The sequence below is a fragment of the Emericellopsis cladophorae genome (assembly GCF_022114955.1).
Source record: "Emericellopsis cladophorae strain MUM 19.33 chromosome Unknown NODE_27_length_275652_cov_118_915141, whole genome shotgun sequence".
Lineage (NCBI taxonomy): Eukaryota > Fungi > Ascomycota > Sordariomycetes > Hypocreales > Bionectriaceae > Emericellopsis > Emericellopsis cladophorae.
In genome coordinates, this window is record NW_026250952.1 from 1 (window position 1) to 16,944 (window position 16,944).

At 57.1% G+C, this 16,944-nt stretch overlaps 7 protein-coding genes across 7 annotated transcripts; 3 read left to right on the plus strand and 4 right to left on the minus strand.

The window, feature by feature from the left end:
• Positions 1 to 1,046: 1,046 nt before the first annotated feature.
• Positions 1,047 to 3,532, plus strand: J7T54_007299 (uncharacterized protein; the record flags this gene model as incomplete). Its single annotated transcript, XM_051506985.1, has 2 exons — positions 1,047 to 1,242; positions 1,491 to 3,532. The coding sequence occupies 2 exons, from the start codon at positions 1,047 to 1,049 to the stop codon at positions 3,530 to 3,532; spliced, it is 2,238 nt and encodes a 745-aa protein (XP_051361676.1).
• Positions 3,533 to 4,057: 525 nt separating this feature from the next.
• On the plus strand, positions 4,058 to 4,860 carry J7T54_007300 (xyloglucan-specific endo-beta-glucanase A-like protein; the record flags this gene model as incomplete). Its single annotated transcript, XM_051506986.1, has 2 exons — positions 4,058 to 4,386; positions 4,455 to 4,860. The coding sequence occupies 2 exons, from the start codon at positions 4,058 to 4,060 to the stop codon at positions 4,858 to 4,860; spliced, it is 735 nt and encodes a 244-aa protein (XP_051361677.1).
• A 1,062-nt stretch (positions 4,861 to 5,922) lies between these two features.
• Positions 5,923 to 7,677, minus strand: J7T54_007301 (uncharacterized protein; the record flags this gene model as incomplete). Its single annotated transcript, XM_051506987.1, has 1 exon — positions 5,923 to 7,677. One exon carries the CDS (start codon positions 7,675 to 7,677, stop codon positions 5,923 to 5,925), a length of 1,755 nt encoding a protein of 584 aa, XP_051361678.1.
• Positions 7,678 to 9,523: 1,846 nt separating this feature from the next.
• Positions 9,524 to 10,921, minus strand: J7T54_007302 (uncharacterized protein; the record flags this gene model as incomplete). The annotated part of the gene is made up of 1 exon (XM_051506989.1): positions 9,524 to 10,921. The coding sequence occupies one exon, from the start codon at positions 10,919 to 10,921 to the stop codon at positions 9,524 to 9,526; it is 1,398 nt and encodes a 465-aa protein (XP_051361679.1).
• Positions 10,922 to 11,798: 877 nt separating this feature from the next.
• J7T54_007303 (uncharacterized protein) lies at positions 11,799 to 12,346 on the plus strand (the record flags this gene model as incomplete). Its single annotated transcript, XM_051506990.1, has 2 exons — positions 11,799 to 11,804; positions 11,921 to 12,346. The coding sequence occupies 2 exons, from the start codon at positions 11,799 to 11,801 to the stop codon at positions 12,344 to 12,346; spliced, it is 432 nt and encodes a 143-aa protein (XP_051361680.1).
• Positions 12,347 to 12,664: 318 nt separating this feature from the next.
• J7T54_007304 (uncharacterized protein) lies at positions 12,665 to 14,418 on the minus strand (the record flags this gene model as incomplete). Its single annotated transcript, XM_051506991.1, has 2 exons — positions 12,665 to 14,276; positions 14,330 to 14,418. 2 exons carry the CDS (start codon positions 14,416 to 14,418, stop codon positions 12,665 to 12,667), a joined length of 1,701 nt encoding a protein of 566 aa, XP_051361681.1.
• Positions 14,419 to 14,827: 409 nt separating this feature from the next.
• J7T54_007305 (uncharacterized protein) lies at positions 14,828 to 16,654 on the minus strand (the record flags this gene model as incomplete). The annotated part of the gene is made up of 1 exon (XM_051506992.1): positions 14,828 to 16,654. One exon carries the CDS (start codon positions 16,652 to 16,654, stop codon positions 14,828 to 14,830), a length of 1,827 nt encoding a protein of 608 aa, XP_051361682.1.
• Positions 16,655 to 16,944: the final 290 nt, after the last annotated feature.

The window sequence follows — 16,944 nt, forward strand, 5'->3', positions numbered from 1 at the left end:
GAGTGCCTATCCGTAGCAATAGACTAGATCAGCCTAACCGAGTGTTCCCCGTCCTACCTGCCGACCGACCCCCCCTGGACCCCCCCTTAGGTCTTAAAGACGCCGTAGAATACGTACGAGGCTAACGTATAGTCAGACGATAAAAGAAGCGGATCTCTATTCATTAGAATAGCTCTCTATTACCTATGTTTGATGCCTTAGATTAACTAACGAAGGGTGCTACAGCAGTACTATATCAGGTAGCCCTCTCGCAAGCGGAGAATATGTCGCTGCATATAGCAAATAAGGCATTAAGCAAGCATCGAGGGATCAAAAGAAGCTATCTTTAGCATAGAGGCACCCTTACTATACAAGATAGGAAAGACCTTATTAATCAGAAGAAGGTTAATAAATAGATCAGGAAGAAAAGCGCATAAAGAGGCGCCCTCAGCCACCAGGCAGTCCGAAGCCTGCACGCTATAGCAAATACGCCAAAACAGGTCATAACGTACGAAGCTACCCGGAAGATATTTAAAGTCTCACTCTATCGATACCTTTATTTAATTAGTACCTTAATTAATTGTGTTATTCTTAATCGACCTTTTTGTATGTAGATGACGGGGAAGGTGCGCCGCTCGCTTGGGTGCGCCGCTCGCTTGGGTGCGCCGCTCGCATGTGGATTACGTTATGCTGCATTGCTGATCGATGTCGCAGCATACCCTATACCGTCTCAGCCTTGAGGGCCGGGGCTCCACTCTGCGGTTCCTGCCGTCGCTGCAACAGCAATGCAACTTCCCTCAGGCAACCGTCGTCCTTGTCACTGCGTCAGCCCAGAAGCTTGATCACATAACGGACAATCTTCTCCGCCATCAATGCAAGAGGAGGGTGTGCTTTGGCGTCTTCATACTTCGTCACTCCCCACAATCGCCAGGACTTTATGTACGCATATCGAAGGAGACGGTCGCATTAGAGTGCTGGGGCACGGCAAAGACTGGACTGGACCCTCGTACGAAAAGTCCCCGGTCTCGATCTTCACTAGGTCAAGGGTCCATCAGCATCCAGACGATATGGCTTCGCTGCTGCCCTCGTACGCAGAGGCGACGACACGCCCCGACTGGGTGCCCGTGATCGCACCGTACGTCGACTTCCCGGACTATCACTCCCTGTGTCTCGTCAGCAGGCGATTCTGGGCGATTTTTGCCCCGCGATTGTGGAGGGACCTCCTCATTTCTGTACGTCGGGCTGGCGTTGATCCGAGCGATGGTATGTCCGTCCGACTTCTTTGCTTCTTTCACCCTCTCGGCATGGGGCAGTCTCAACGGCAACGATGACGGATACAATGGGAACCCGCATCCCTCTGTGCATAAGGGTCCTGAATTGAATGAGAGATTATTGACGCCATTGAGTAGACCTGGTCTGGTGGTTTGATTTCGTCTTTGTGCGTTTGCACCATGTACGGGCATCGACTCGCCAGCTTGTGAGGGTACTCGACATGCGTCATTTTGCCAAAGATGCACACGACTTTGCATCGGACGAGACTGAGAGGACAATCGGACGCAGCTTGGAGAAGGCACTGGAGGGGCTGCCCAATGTCGAGACCGTCCTGCTGGATGGCCACGAGACCCTCCATCCCAGGCTTCTGCAAAGCGTTAGCCACAACGGTCGCCTCAAGGTGCTCAGTGTGGTTGAAATGCCATTCAAGTTGATCCCATCCGAATCAGCGTATGAGACATTCAAGAATTTGGTCTATCTTGACATATCTGGCATTCCTGGGCCGGTAGTTGTGCAGCAAGAGAGCAACTTCCTGCAGCGTGCTCACCAGCCACACCTACGCATACTCAAGATACGTGGTCGCGAAGCCGACCAAGCTGCGCTCAAGTTACTACTGCGTGGATTTGGTAGACAGCTATGGAGCTTGGACGTGAGCCACAATCGCATTGCTGACGACGCCGTGGAAGATGCACTTTGTGCACATATTCCAACAGGGTCATTGCGTGCATCCGCGTCCTCGCGAGCTGACGCAGAGGGGGGAGTGGCGCCATTCGCGGCTTACTCTTCCACGTACGACACAAATCTGAACGCTGGTGCCGATGGCTATGGTGCCTTCTACACAATCGAGGAATCTCACAAGAGCGCCGATTTCAGTCATCCCGAGAGTTACTTTGGTGACGCGCCAACATATCCACCCTCAGCACAAGACTCGCGCGACTATGGCGAAGCCCCTCCAGTCTACTCGCAAACCCTCGATGCACTGGGAGATGCGGCCGTCCTCCAGAGGGCTGATGGGCTGCAAGTGCCCAAGCTAGACACCGCCGATGCGGCAAGTGCAATTCTCCAGCAAGACGCAAACACCATTGAGAATTATCTCAGTAGCGAAGGACTGACACACGTGAGCCTCTCCAACACGAGCGTGACAGGCTCCGGTGTTGAGAGGTTGATGCGCCTCGCCCAGGGCCACATTGAATACCTTGCACATGACTCGATGCCCCTGCTCCGGCCCCGGATCGATAGCTCGCGGCTCTGGCCTAGCGGCGGCTCTCTTCGCGGTATCCTCGGTGGAGCCTATGTCTTCCGACCTGTCTTCTCATCCAACCTTCGTTCCCTCAGAATCCACCATTCACTCGTCACTCATATTCCAGACCTGGAACATGAGAATTTCTCCGCGCGCGCCAGCATGTATCTGGTGGAGAACCTGATCTTGCCGCGTATCGACACACTCTTCCCCCAGGCCTTTGTCCCAGACATGAATCCTCGACTTACATCATTGACCTTGACCTGCGTACCGCGAAGGTCGTCGGGGCCCCTGGTTGCGAGACTAGTGGCCTTCCTCAAGCTGCTGTCTATCCAGGAGCGCAACATCCAGTGCATGGCCGCGTGTTGCTCGTCGTCATTACGTGGTCCGGGAATGCTCAAGGGTCTGCGACATCTCAGACTAGAGTTTGCGCCAGACCCGATGGAAGAAGACGTGTCGTTAGAGGAGAACGATGAGGGCTTCAGTTTCTTTGACAACACATGGGCGACGGCCGGCACTGAGAGGTCGGGTTCTGGAAATGTGCATTCCAGTGCGGACAGGAGTGACTCTGGCGATTCGGTCCGAAATGACGAAGACCATATCATCCACGAGTGGGACTGGCATCCCCAGTCGTCGGCTGGTCCCAAGAGACACACCTTGAGCTTCAAAGACAAAGTATGGATGGGCAAAAAGCCGTCGGGACTTGGTGAAGCTATCGACACGTACCGTCGGTTGGTCTTGGAGCAGGGTCTTAGAGAAGGCCTCGGGCCAGCAACACCAGGCCAAATCAAGGCTGGTGTACCTGCGGGCGCTCTGATCTTCCAGACAGCATGGACTCTGGCCGTCATGCCCCCCAGCCTCCCAGCACCACCGGTGGCTGCCCTGGCTGGTCAGCAGGACGTGCTATCGGCGCTGAAGCGGTATCGCCTCGACGGACGGCGCAGGTACGCCGACGCGAGACAGCGGGACGGGGCAGCGGTCAGGTTGGGGGCGCCGCATTTCTTCTGGACGGGACAGCTCGAGGTATCGATTGACCTTTGACCCGACACTGCACTCCTGCCCGCGGTGGTGTGATGGCACCAAGTAGGTTGTGTGATGCAGCTCGGTGATACAAATGACCGCAAAGGCAGCTGACAGGCCTCGCAATCGTACTATGAGCGAGTATTCGCCATGGTTTGAGGAAACCCGCTCATTTCCCCACCAATCCTCGAGTTGGCGACTACAACTTGGCCTCCAGAGTGCAGACCCCGCCTCGGCAGATGTGCCTCCGGGATCCCCACATTCTAACTACGGTCAATTACCACGGGGATCCCTCCAGGGGTACTGTCGAAGATGACTTTTGGACTCATTCACAAAGAAATTACCCGGACGTTGAGGACGTCAATGCGAAAGTGCCTCAAGTGGTCCAATGAAGAACTCGGGGACCTGCTCCCATTAGGAAGATGGATAGCCATGCACAGGCAAGAGACGTTGTATAAAAGCCCGGGGTGAGTCCCGTGAGTGGGAGTCTGCCGTCGATTGCATCCAGAGATGCCAAGTTCACAACCATAAGCACCCGCCGGCATCATGAAGTCTGTTCTCGCTGCCACCGCACTTGCGTCCCTTGCCGCGGCCTCGCCCGTCTCGAAGAGAGGCACATATTGCGGCCAATGGGACCTCGAGACCGCGGGTCCCTACATCGTGTACAACAACCTGTGGGGCATGGACAGCGCCGACTCAGGCGAGCAATGCACCACAAACAACGGCCTCTCCTGTGACGGAACCCTGAGCTGGTCTGTCGAGTGGTCGTGGGCGGGTGCACCCAGTTCCGTCAAGTCCTATCCTAACGTCGTCGTGGACGCTGAGCCCAGACCGCTGGGTGAGGTCAACAGTATCCAGGCCGAGTGGGACTGGAGGTAAGTCATTACGCACAAGCATACCTGTGCCGACCGACCAGGTCAGAGACTGATGCAATCCATGGCAGCTACTCGAGCCCCACCACGTTCACTGCCAATGTGGCTTACGACATCTTCACGGGCGACACGGCCGACTCGGGGCCCGCCTACGAGTTTATGATCTGGCTCGGTGCCTTTGGCGGGGCCGGGCCCATCTCCTCGACCGGCAGCCCCATTGCCACGGTTGACATCCTTGGCCGCTCCTGGAATCTCTTCTACGGCGCCCACTCGCAGATGGAGGTCTTCAGCTTCGTGGCCGCCAGCGGCAACGTCGAGAACTTTAGCGGTGATCTGAAGGAGTTTACGGACTACCTCGTGGCCGAGCAGGGTGTTAGCACCAGCCAAGTTGTGCAGAGCGTCGGGGCCGGCACGGAGCCCTTCATCGGGCAAGATGTCGTGTTCACCACCAACAGCTACTCTGCGACTGTTGCGTAGATGCGCATGCACTTCAGCGTGCCGTTGGACGAAAGTACATATGCACCGGTAGATCACATAGCTCAATAGGAACTGATGCAACTGAGTTCAAGGCGGACACGCCCCACGGTTTCTCCAGGCAGATGCCGGATGAGTAGAATACCGACAGACTGGGACCCGCGCAGATCCTCCTGGTCAGTACGGCCGATCAAAGACACGCGGGCCGATTTGACGTTCACGTTTCACAGCAGATGCCGGGGCGTGTGAGACCTGTGCGAGAAGATGTCTGAGTCTTGGATACCACGTACAGGATGGGGAAATGGGTTGGTCTCATAATCATGTTCTACGTGTGCGATGTGCATGTGACGAGGACGGGCTTGTTGTTCACGAGGAAATGACAGGCGTGTAGTAGTAGTAGTTCAGCCCCCATGATGAGTCGCAGGTGCGTCCTCTGAGCATGGGTTGACTGAGTTTCGCAAAGGTCTGACCAACTGTGTACCGCTGCGTGATGGCAATCTTGGATATACATGTTTGACCGGGGGCTTAGGAGCATGAGTTCCAGTTGATGTACTGTGATGGGAACGACCATTCATGAAGATGATTCCTTTGAGTCGGCGACCTTCCTTTCGGCGATGGCAATGTCGTAGTCCACGTTGCTGCGAGACTTGCACGGTTGCACCCAGCAACGCGACAAGTAAACAGAGCTGCAACATAATAGCTGGCGGAGATTGACGTTTTGCGACCGGACAACTAGTTGTTCAAGAACCGAGAAGTGTAGCAATGGTTGTGGCAGACATCTTGTAGACGTTGCCCGCATATCTGTTCTGGTAGACGATCGAGCAAGTCGGGCACACTCCGATGGTCTCTGGTTCCAAGTTCATCCGGGAATGAAGGCTAGGAAGCCGTACAGTATGTGGCCCCAATTAGACGATCCCCATGTCTTTAGCCCCTGGTGTTGAGGCTACTGGGCATGAGAGGCCCTGTCTCTGCGGCACAGCTCAGAATTTGTCCATATACATATTGGGAATTCAAGAAAACCAAAGTGTGAGAATAACATGATAGTAAGATCGACGCTATGTTCATTCAAATATACAGCTTCTCTACATTGTCCGTGATCCACTGGAAACTATCATCCCTAAAGTCATCCTTCAAAATGCTGTTCCTGTTGGGTGTCTTTAGCCACAAAAGCTCCCGGTCTTTACTATTGTACTCGGGCCAGTCGGCATACTTCTTGACACCAGCGTTGGGGTCCTGGTTCAGGACAAAGTTCAGGTAGTACGTGCGACAGCTGCGCGCCGCATTGTTGGGCCAAAGGCCGTAGAAGACCTGCAGAAGATCCGACCCGTGGAACGTGCCCATGATGGGCAGGCCGTAGTTGTAGCTGGCGAGGTACGACCAGACTGGTACGTCCGGGTGGGCGGCCAGCGCGTCGTCAAGGAAGACGCGGCGGGTCAGCGTGAAGACGAGATCGCCCAGGATAGCGGCGAGACGCTTGAAGGCGGGATACCAGTTGTTGAAGATGCCGGTACGGAACGGCGAGCCCTCGGACCTGACGTTCTCGTATGTGTCGACCAGCGTTGTAAGATCCGCGACGGAGGCGCTGTTAAAGAAGAGCTCGTTGAAGTACCCAGCAAGGTCGGCTGTGGACGACAGATTGCTCTGGAACAGGGCGAACAGCGTGCCTTCATCCTCTTGGTTACCGTTAATCATGGGCACGGCGTGGTAACGGCCGCTTGCGACCAGAACGTCCGGGCTGTCGGGCAGGGCATGGCCGTCGGGGCGAGGCAGATAACTCAGCGCCACAGAGCTGTACGACAACAGTCCGGGTACTGAGTTGGCAGCCTCGAGGAACGTGTCGTAGTCCACCTCGCGCAGACAGGCCAGAGTATCACCCGCACCAGCGCACCCAGCACGGTCGACGACCTGGTCGTACACCACCTGGCCCTTGGGGCAGTCCACGGGATCGGCGGGCACGATGCTGCCCGAGTTCATGATTGCGCCGCGGAAGAGATCCTTCCCCTTGTACGTGGCGTCTCCCCCGTACAGGGCCATCTGGTCCAAGACGGAGATGGCACCAGCCGACTCGCCCCAGATGGTGACCTTGTCGGGATCACCGCCGAACGAGGCGATGTTGTCGGCCACCCACTCCAGGCCCATCCTCTGGTCCAGCAGACCCAGATTGGCGGACCCGTCCGCGAGGATCTCGGCGCCGGGCATGAAGCCGAACCCAGCGACACGGTAGTTGACCGCGACAAAGATGAACTTTTGATCCTGCCCGCCGCCAAAGCGGATGAGGTCCGTGGCATCGTACATGTTGCTTCCGCCTAGCTCGAAGCCACCGCCAAAAATCCAGAAAAGCACGGGCAACTTGTCACCCTCCTTGGTGCCCTTGGGTCGCTGGACAGTGACGGACAGGCAGTCCTCCTGTCCCTCCAAGGGCTCGAGGAACGGAATGTCCAGCAGCAGACCCAGCGTCTGGCCCAGGAGATCCCGCGCCTCGCTGGAGACAAACATTTGCGGACAAGCCGGGGCAAGCCCCGAGGCGTCAAAGGCATCCAGAGTTGTCTCCAGCCGGACGGGTGGTTTGAGACGGAGCTGGCCTGTGGGAGGCTCGGCAAAGGGGATCCCTCGGAAGGACTCGACGTTGAGCAGGGACACGCCGGTGATGGAGCCAGCAGGCGCGTTGACAGTGAGCTTGGCGGCCGTCGCGGCGGCCTGCTCTGCCTCGAGTGCTGCCTTGAGAGCAGGACCTTGCTGACCCTCTGCCCTGGGCATAGGCGCTGGCGCTGGGGGCGCCGCCAAGGCACCGGCAGCAAGGAGAAGAGTCAGGAGCTTCATGTCGACCGGGTCCAGGAAGTTTGTGATGCGAGGTTCGACTTCTGCTGCTACTCTTGAGGCGCAGGGGGGTTAGGTATGTACAAGCGAGCAGAGACCAGGCGTCCTCAACTGTCGAGGCTCGCAGTGTCCTGTCAAACTGGCATTTTTCCTGCCGGGCACTCGTCGAGTTTTTATATACCAGCGCCGATCGCAATTCCTTTCAACCCAGAAAGGAAGAGCTAGAGCGCGCTGGGTGGGCTAGCCTCGACAAAGGAGGTAAGTAGATGTAGGTTGACGCATCCACCATGGGGTAAGACTAGGACGGTGTGGTGGCATCGTGGGCTGCCCAGCCGAGTACCGCAAAAGATAAGAGGCTCCCGATGGAAATTGTCAGGTCACATGGCGCGCTGCGTGACAGACTCGACGTCAGACTAGTCCAGGAACACCCTCCATCTTGGACGAGTACGGGGTAGCGAGGGACGAATGGGTTGGGTGAGATCCCACGTCAAAGGCCCTCAGCAGGGATGCACAATCTCCAGAGCGGGGGAGGGGCAAGCCCACGCGTTCATGGTGGTGCCCGAAATGCTGAGTCTGGGGAAATATTGGAAAGCATATGATTGTCAAGAACTAGGGAAATGGCCACATAGGAGCAGCTGGAGTGTGGTGATAGCCGAGGCATCCCCACGCCTGTAGTACGTATGGGGAGGGAACTAGGCATACATCAACCCGCCGCTTCTCAAAGGAGGCGAGCAAATGCCATTCTTGGCTGTTTTCCCCGCATTTGTCTACCGGCCTTGCATGGCAATTGGTTCTGGGGATTGACGTAGGATGGAGTGCTCTTTGCGGGGGCCGGAGACGGTTTCCCATTACATTCGAGCGCTTTCTGTGCGCCTCTCCGATCTCCGACGTAGTTACGATAGATTACATACATATAGTGCCGGCCATACTACCGCATGCGGCAAATAAATCGTGCCTTTGCTCTCCTCTACAGAGAGATATTGCAACGCGTCGGCAATAGTTGATGGTACTGCTGTCTCGAGAGGACCGTGTCAAGGGTAGGCTGAACCCTCTCTTCGACGCGTATGATCGTATCAGTCACTTTACTTTAGTCCTTCGATTCATCTCATTTGGTATGTCCAATTGTCGAGAACCCAAGTCTGATTCTAACTCTTATATAGAAAGGACAAAACACGCAAACAGGCTGATCCAAATGAACTCTCCGGCAATGAAGGAGCTTTAGCCAAGGCGCACCTCGTGTTGCCCGAGCCCGAAAGTCCGCTCGCCCGTCAACCGCCCCTCTTTTCCTCACAAGTCTCGCAACTCGGGCTGTGTCTTGACGAGCTGGTCATGCATACCTACATTCAAAGGGCATATCCATGTCGGAATCACAAGCTTGCTGGTGTGTTCTCCTCGCAGGACCACCGAGGTTCTCAGGCTGCGGGCTGCTGCCTCCCCCCTCCATCTCCGCGCCCGAGCAGCGTGGGTTCATCAGGAGCATGGCTTCGAGCAAGTTCTTATATTCATAATGTTCATGTACCATGTTGCGCTGTTGAATCCATGCCTCATTTCGGCCCCAAAGAAAAAACCCCTCTAACCCCATGCATTTCGTTTCACGTCTCGCCGACCGTTGCTGTGCTCTGTAACACCTTCCATGGCTAGCGATGTATTGTTGCGCTTTCATACAACCCCATAGATAGTCGAGTCGCGTAGCCAATCAAGCCACTGAAGATTGGGCAAAATGAGCCCGCCAACCGCCCAGAACGCCCGTCCGATGCCCTCGACTCGTCACGTCAGGAACTCGGACCGCTGCGGCTTGCACCACCATCTACACTAAGCTCGGCAAGCCCATGTGGCACCGGCGGATCCCCTAGTTGACCACGCCTAATGGGGGCCCCTCGCTCAAACGCCGCCTCTTGCTGCCCAAGGCTGGCTCGTCATCTTCATCTTCAGTGTCCTCGAAGCTCTGGTTGAGCACTGCACTCAACACGTCGCGCTTGCGCTTGGCCCGCTGCTCCGAGTCCTCCCCCGGAACGAGACGTATGCGCTGCCAGGTCTTCATGTCCTCGGGGTCAAACGGTCCAACGATGTCGTGCCCCAGCGCCTTTCCCATTCGCTCGCGAAGACCAAGAATAGGCCAGATGGGTATTTTCGTGTACTCGATATCAAGCCCAGGTACGTCCCCGTTATCACCAGATGGGTTGGTGAAAGGATCGTGGAAGCGCTGCAGGAACTCGGCCTTGACCGTGGCCGTGTACAGGATGAAGCAAACCTCCTCGATATCGTGGCTGAGCACGCGGAGTTTGAGGTCGCGGAACTTGATGTTGCGCGAATACCCCTTGGGCGCGAACCACTTGTGCTCACGATGCGCGGTCCTTGGGTTTGGTCCGTAAAAGTGGCGTTGTGCCATGGCAATGAACATGGCCGCAATATGGGGGTCCTGGACAGCGTTCGAGGGACTGAGCATCCTGCTTCGCAGCTCCTGGAGGCGAGCGACAGGTGCGTTTACGTACCCTGATCGCGTGGGGCCTACACGGAACATGTTGCGTCTCATAGTCGACAGCTGGTCTAGACCAATGTAGCACATCATAGGGCCATCGTCCACGACAGGTATCGGTACGTTATGCTGCGATGCCGAGAACATGTTCGTCCCTTGTGTCGATGTCGACTTGAACGACTCAGTGTCGGATGAAGTGTCCATGGGGAAATCCCACATGAGCTGCGCCTTGATGCAGTCGCGGTACGTCTTGCCGCCGCAGTGTATCGCCAGCTCGGGCCGTATATGCGTCCGAGTGAAAGCTTTCGGCCATAGAATGCTGAGGACGCGGTGCGCTAGCACAGAGTGCATAGTGGCCGGTGTCGGTTCGTATGGCTCGAGCATCTGCGTCAGCGACTGCGCTATCGTCCGGATCTCACCCGAAGGTCGCAGCTGACCGTCTGAAGGTGGTGGTGGTGGTGGTATCGGAGGCGTGTTGTGCGCGCCCGGTAAATCAGTTACAGGGCTGGGAGTGGTCGTTGCCTCGAGTTCAGTGAACCGCGCGCCGAGGAGCCTTACGTGATGATCGGTCCAGAAGATCGGTCGCACGTAGAGAGATGTCCCCTGGTGTCGGTACATGATATCGTACAGAGAGCCGCGGTCAGGCTGGTGGCACGGGCGCAGCTTTCGCCTCTTCAAGGGCCGTGGTTGTGACCCAGTGTCGTGGGTAGGTGGCAGCGCGCCCTCTGTGGGCAACGCCGTGGCTAGTGCTGTATCTATTGGCGCAGCCATGGCAAAGATCGACCAGAGTGAAGCGTAAAGGGACGATGTTGGTCTGTACCAAAAGTAGTGTCAGCTTGATACTTTATGTGGTTCGAGTGCAAATGCGCGTTCACACGCGTCGCAGCCTGGACTAGTAGCGCGAAGGCAGCAACAGTGAATCCCGGCAAGGCTTTGTGTGTGACTGACTGAGAGCGACCCGACATTGATTTGCCAATGGCGGCAAGCGCTCGGTCATGCGATCAGGGTGATTGTGCGTGCAATGTTGCTCGGATAGTTGCGGGCTTGACAAGGCGACAATGTAGATCCTCGTGGGGACGGAGGGGGACGGAGGGGGACGGAGTCGAGCCGGGGGTCAATTATACCTTGCACGTTGCGACTAGGCGAAAGTCAAGCGCACGTGAGACAATAAGGAGGGCAAGATGAGAAGTGCCTGGCCTGAGTAATATAGCCAAGGGCACTTTGCTTGCTCGGCGAGATGTCGATGAGTGCTACTGCAAGACGAAAACGGTTGAACAACAAGTGCGCGGGTGCCCACCTGCACGAACGAGTTCGATGGGGCGCGTTCTTGCCGCTGTCCTTGATCGCGGTCGATGTGCGGTGTCACGTGGCCGTAGGCAGCAACCGAAGCGGACAGCCACTGTCAACGTGGCGGTGGCGGCCTGTGGCTGCCTGCCTACACGTAGAGGCTGAGCTTGCGGCCTCAGATGTTAGGCACACATGCGCCTTTCTAGGTGTGCCCCACATCTGACGACAGCTCGCTGAGCTCTGGCATCGCAGCAGCCATCGCAGCGCAGCAACGCCCCGCCAAAGCACGACGCATCGTGGTCGTGCGCCAACCCATTGATCCAGACAGCTTCATAAAAGCGTACCCCTCTGCTGGTTCAAGATGCCGGTGAGTAGACTAGAAGTCCTTATACCACATTGATGATCCGGCCTGGCTTCATCGAGCCAGGCACGGGGCTTGACAGCACAACCCACGACGATGAGAACGAAAGCTAACACACCCAGGCCTACAACTCCATCTTCAATGAGGATCCCAACACGCCTCGCCTAGTCGGCAACTTCCCACTCCTTCCTCTCCGCACAAAGACCCGCGGTCCAGCGTACGCCCTCGCCCCGTCATCGCTGCCGCCCAACGAGTCGCCCGACCCCGATGACGAAAGCTACGACATCCTCGACGAGGTGCTCGCCCTCTTCCGCGCCAACACCTTCTTCCGCAACTTTGAGATCCAGGGCCCCGCCGACAGACTGCTGGTATACGGCATCTGGTTCGTGAGCGACTGTCTGAGCAAGATCAAGCCCGGGGCGGACGCGCGGGCGGCACAGAAGGATGTCATGAATCTCGCCTTGGACAACAACTTTGCCATCCCCGGCGATCCGGGGTGGCCGCTGAACCAGGCGAGTCATACTTCTGCCACGGTTTTGAACGCATAGGGACAAAGACTGACCGGGAACACAGATGTACGAACCGCCGCGGGACAGGCAGGACGCAGAGCAGCTCAAGCAGTACATGTCGCAAGTACGCCAGGAGCTCGCCATACGATTACTCGCACGCGTGTACCACGAAGACGAGACGAAACCCAGTAAGTGGTGGCTGAGCTTCACCAAGAGAAAGTTCATGGGCAAGGCGCTGTAGGGTGGGGCAAGCGTTAGCATTGGTGCAGGCGTAGTCGTATACAATGACTCTTATTCTATGTACAACTGTTTCCATGCAGTACGGGGTATCCGATCCATCCATCCATCATTCGCCGTCTAAGCACCGGCCTTTCTTTTCCTAAAGCGACCGCGGGCCTCGATCTTGCCCTCGACAGGGATCGCTCGCCACGCCGTAAAGATGTAGCCCTCGGCACCACCGCGCTCGGTCATGAGCGGATGCGTGCGCTGGGGCAGGACCTGCCACCGCCGCGCCCGACTTGTCTGGATGCTAGCCCCCAGGAGGAGGGTCGGGTTGATGGGAAACTCGTCGTTGCCCCCCCACCGCTCAATCTCGGCCACCGTCTTGCCCTCCGTCTCGGCGGGGGGACTGCTCACCCACGCGGCTCGGCGTGTTATGCTGAAGGCATCAGCGAGGATGGCCAGCGGCTCGACGGTCTGCGAGTAGATCGCCACCGGTGCGCCGCCCGCGAGAAGAGGTAGGGTATGTCGGAGGATGGAGATGGGTTCCATGGTGCTGGCGACGGCCAGCCCGGCAAAGCCGCCTGCGCGGGTCGTGTCGATGATGTGCTTGGTCCGGGCCCATCTTCTGCGTTTCCGGTGATAGTTGCCTCTCTGGTTCGTTTTCCACGAGGCCACCGTCTCCGGATCGACTTCGGCAGGGGGGTCGCTGTAAGTTTGATCCAGCTCGGGCGACACGAGCTGCAGCCACGACAGCGACAACAGATTGCTGTACAGGGGATGGTATGGTGGCGTTGGGTTGATTTCCGTGTTGTCAAAGTCAAAGTAGCGGAGCATGAAGAGGTTGGGTTGCGTATTGTGGTGCAGCACAGTCAACGTGTTGTTCGGGGCGTACGGGACTTCGAGGTCGTTGAGCCGCCGCCTCTTGGGCTTCTGGGCTGGTTGGCCATCAGGCTGTCCGCTGCTGCCCGCGTCCGTCACGCTCGTCTCAGGCTGTCCTTGTTCCTCGGGGGGTTGGTGCAAGATGCCCATACGCTCCGCCAGAGAGGCCGTCAAGAGTCCACCGGTATCATCGACCACGAGCCACCGCCCGGCATGCGGCCCCTCTGCGCCCTCCTCCGGCGGCGACGTAAAATGCGCATCAGCCCAGCACCCAACCAGCGCCATTGACTCTTGCCGCATCTCGAGGATCTTGGAGGCGTCCTTGTCTTCGAGCATCCAGTGCGCCAGCAGCGGCACGTCCAGCGGCAGAACAGTGAACCGCCTAATGTACTTCTTTGTCTTGAGCAGCTTGTACTTTGCCAGCGAGAACTGTGTCTTCTGGTCGATGGCGGTGTGCGAAAGAAGCAGCTTCGCGATGAGGTCCTGTCCCGCCGATGTGCCCTTCTTCTTGAGCTCTTCAATTTCAGCCGACGTGAGCGTCTGCCGCGCCGAGTCGTCCAGCACCTCGCGACTAGAGCGTGCTATGACCTTACCGCTGTCGTCCACCAGCGTGAAATCCTCCCCGTCGGCAGGCACAATCACATCTTCATCTTCGTTCGCCTCTGCGGGCTCATCGCTAGTCTCGATCGCATCCTTGTCGGCGGACGTGTCAGCAAGGGCGTCAGCGTTGAGTTCGACACCAGGGACAATGCGCAGGCGCGAGTAGGTTTCGCCCTCCTCTTGGTCTTGGACTTCGTATGTCAGATTGTACGGCCGCTCGATGATCAGGTTGCTCGGAAAAGACCCATATTTCCCTAATGATATGGTTCTGGGCGCATGTAAGCATGTGAGTCTGCTGTTAGCGAAGGCGGGAAGACGTACGTGTTGGGGACGACCTGGAGCACTCTGAGCATGTCATTGGGCAGCTTGATCGCTACCCAGGCGTTGGGTTGTACGAGATCACTAGACATGCTGGCGATGTATAGCAATGGGTCATTGCTTGTTGTAATCCATGCAGTGGCTCGTCGTGGGTTTTTTTTTCTTTCCCGATGATCAGGGTGACGGAATTCGATCGCGGCTCGGTGAACCCCGCAGTGGGTCCCTCACCGAGGGAGGACACCAAACCTCGTGACGAGTCGCACTGTACGTAGAGGTTTCGACACAACATTCACATCACAATCATAAGCTGCTTCATCGAAAGGCCAGGACAGACATAGCTCATTTACTACTGTGATGTCTGTATCCGATCCTATTGTCGTGTCAAGGAGAAATTAATTCGCTATCACGTGCAATCAGCGCGCCTGGCTGGTCCAACACAAAGGAAAACACCATCCCAATGGGACAATCTCGACGCCTCTACAGCTTCTTGTCCTTGTTCCTCTAGACCATGTCAGTGTTGCTGGTGTTTTCGCGCTCTCCCCGACCCACATTCTTGGCAATCATGCTACAAACGGCAATAAAGGGCTCTGCCATCATGGAGCACGCGTACAGGAACAGGCTGAGGAACCCAAAGCAGACAAAAGGAATGATCGTGTAGGTCAGCAGGTAGACAGTCCCACCCGACATTGTGACCACCGGGTACAGTTCCTTCTCCATGATCTGCACCGCGACAGCCTCGTTCTTCCAAGGCCCAACCAAGCGGAACTTGGGATTGAAGTTGGACCCCATGGCCCAGGTGTACAGGATCTTCCAGCCCTTGCGCATGACGAAACCAATATTGGGCGCGGCGCCCATGTCGAGAGCCAGCTGGTAGGCGTAGCTCTCGTGGTCAACGCCACGCTTGCTGGCGAACAAGTCGTATCCGGCGCGGGCCTTGAGCTGCCAGTCCATCTCGTAACCCGCCAGAGCATCGCCGGACGGACCCGTGGGAATTTTGTCAGGGAATCGGTCCTGTAGAAGGCGGAGAATCCAGAACTGGGCTTGCAGCTCGGCCAGAGGCGGGATGGCACCAATGCTGGGGCGAACAAACCCGATAAAACCGACATCAATATTTTCGCTGTTGTAGACTGCGCGAACGTCAGTGTCTGCGATGGATGGGTAGCTGGCATCGAGAAAGGCGAGCTCGGTCTGGTATCCAGTGGCCATGACGACAAGGTCAGGCTTGACACGCTTGGGGTCCGCGTCCGACTCGTCCCTCAACGCCATGCAGCCCTCATTGTCAATCTCCTCGGGCCATGCGCAAACATGAATCTTCCGTCCAAAGGTCGGTTTCAACGGGACGTTGAGAAACGCAGTGCGCTTCCTGTTCCACCACGACTCGGAACGATGGCCCTCGGACATGTAGCGAATGGCACGGTCCGACTTGACCAGGAATATGGAGTCGACGTGCTTGCGCTCCTTGCTCATGCGGCCAACCCACTGGTCCGGGCCCTGTTCTGTGCCGGAAATGAGCTTGTGCATCTTCTTGATCCACTGGTCATAGGCAGTCCACAACAGTGAGCTGCGCTGGAGGAGAGGGTGGACATAGGCCGTGTCGAAGAGGCTAGCCACGGAAGCATCCACGGGCTTGTTGTACATGTAGCCAGCGGCACCCTTGCCACGCGGGACGGGGACGGGGATCACCTTCGGTGCGCAGAAGAAACCAGCCCGGTGGCAGAGATGGACGGACTTGGCGCCCGACGTCACGGCCAAATGAGCCATGTCCATGGCAGTCTCACCCGCGCCCATGACCACGACCTCCGTGTCTGAACCGAACTGTCGGCGAAACTTGATCTGGGAGGAGTGAAGAACCTGGGGGATCTTGTCCAGGTTCTTCATGTCAGGGACGTGAGGGTTCACATTGAGCCCGGTGCATACCGCAACAGCGTCGCACACCCAATCTTCAGCGCTGCCATCACGGCGACGGATTTCAACCTTGTGGCCACCTTCAGCAGCGCGGCTCACGAGGAGGACCTTGGTTTCTAGCTCGATGCTGCGGTCGAGGCGGTGGTGGCGGACATAGCAATCGAGAAAGTTTACGTATTCCTTGGGGGTCACAAAGTCCTGAGACTCTCTGGGGAGGCGATAGTCGGAAAAAGCAGTCAGGTACTTGGACGAGACCAGCTCGGCATCCTCGTACACGCGCTGCACAAAGGTCCCGCCAATCGTCTCGTCGCCCTCGAACAGGCGGACCTTTATCGGTTCAATGGGGAAGAACTCGTGCGCGTGGAGCAGGAAGCGCAGGGTTGCGAGACCAGAGGGTCCACCGCCGATGATGGCGACCTTCATTGTGTATCCTCTTGGTTCTTCTCGTATGCGTTGGTTCTTGTCGGAAGAAGAGGTAGAGGTGCACGGGGAAACCAGAGTATCGTCAGCGTGTTGAGGAAAGGGGCAGAAATCACGACGCTGAAGAGGAGGATCCATGCTACTGATATACGTGGCGAACAGGCGTTCCGTTCAGAAGTCTCTGTACTGGACTGCTGGTTTGTCTGTCGGTTTCAACAGGCGATGTTCTGGTCGTCTCGTCTCGTTCAGGGGCGACCAAGTGGCAGTGGTGCCTCGCGAACGAGACGAAAAGC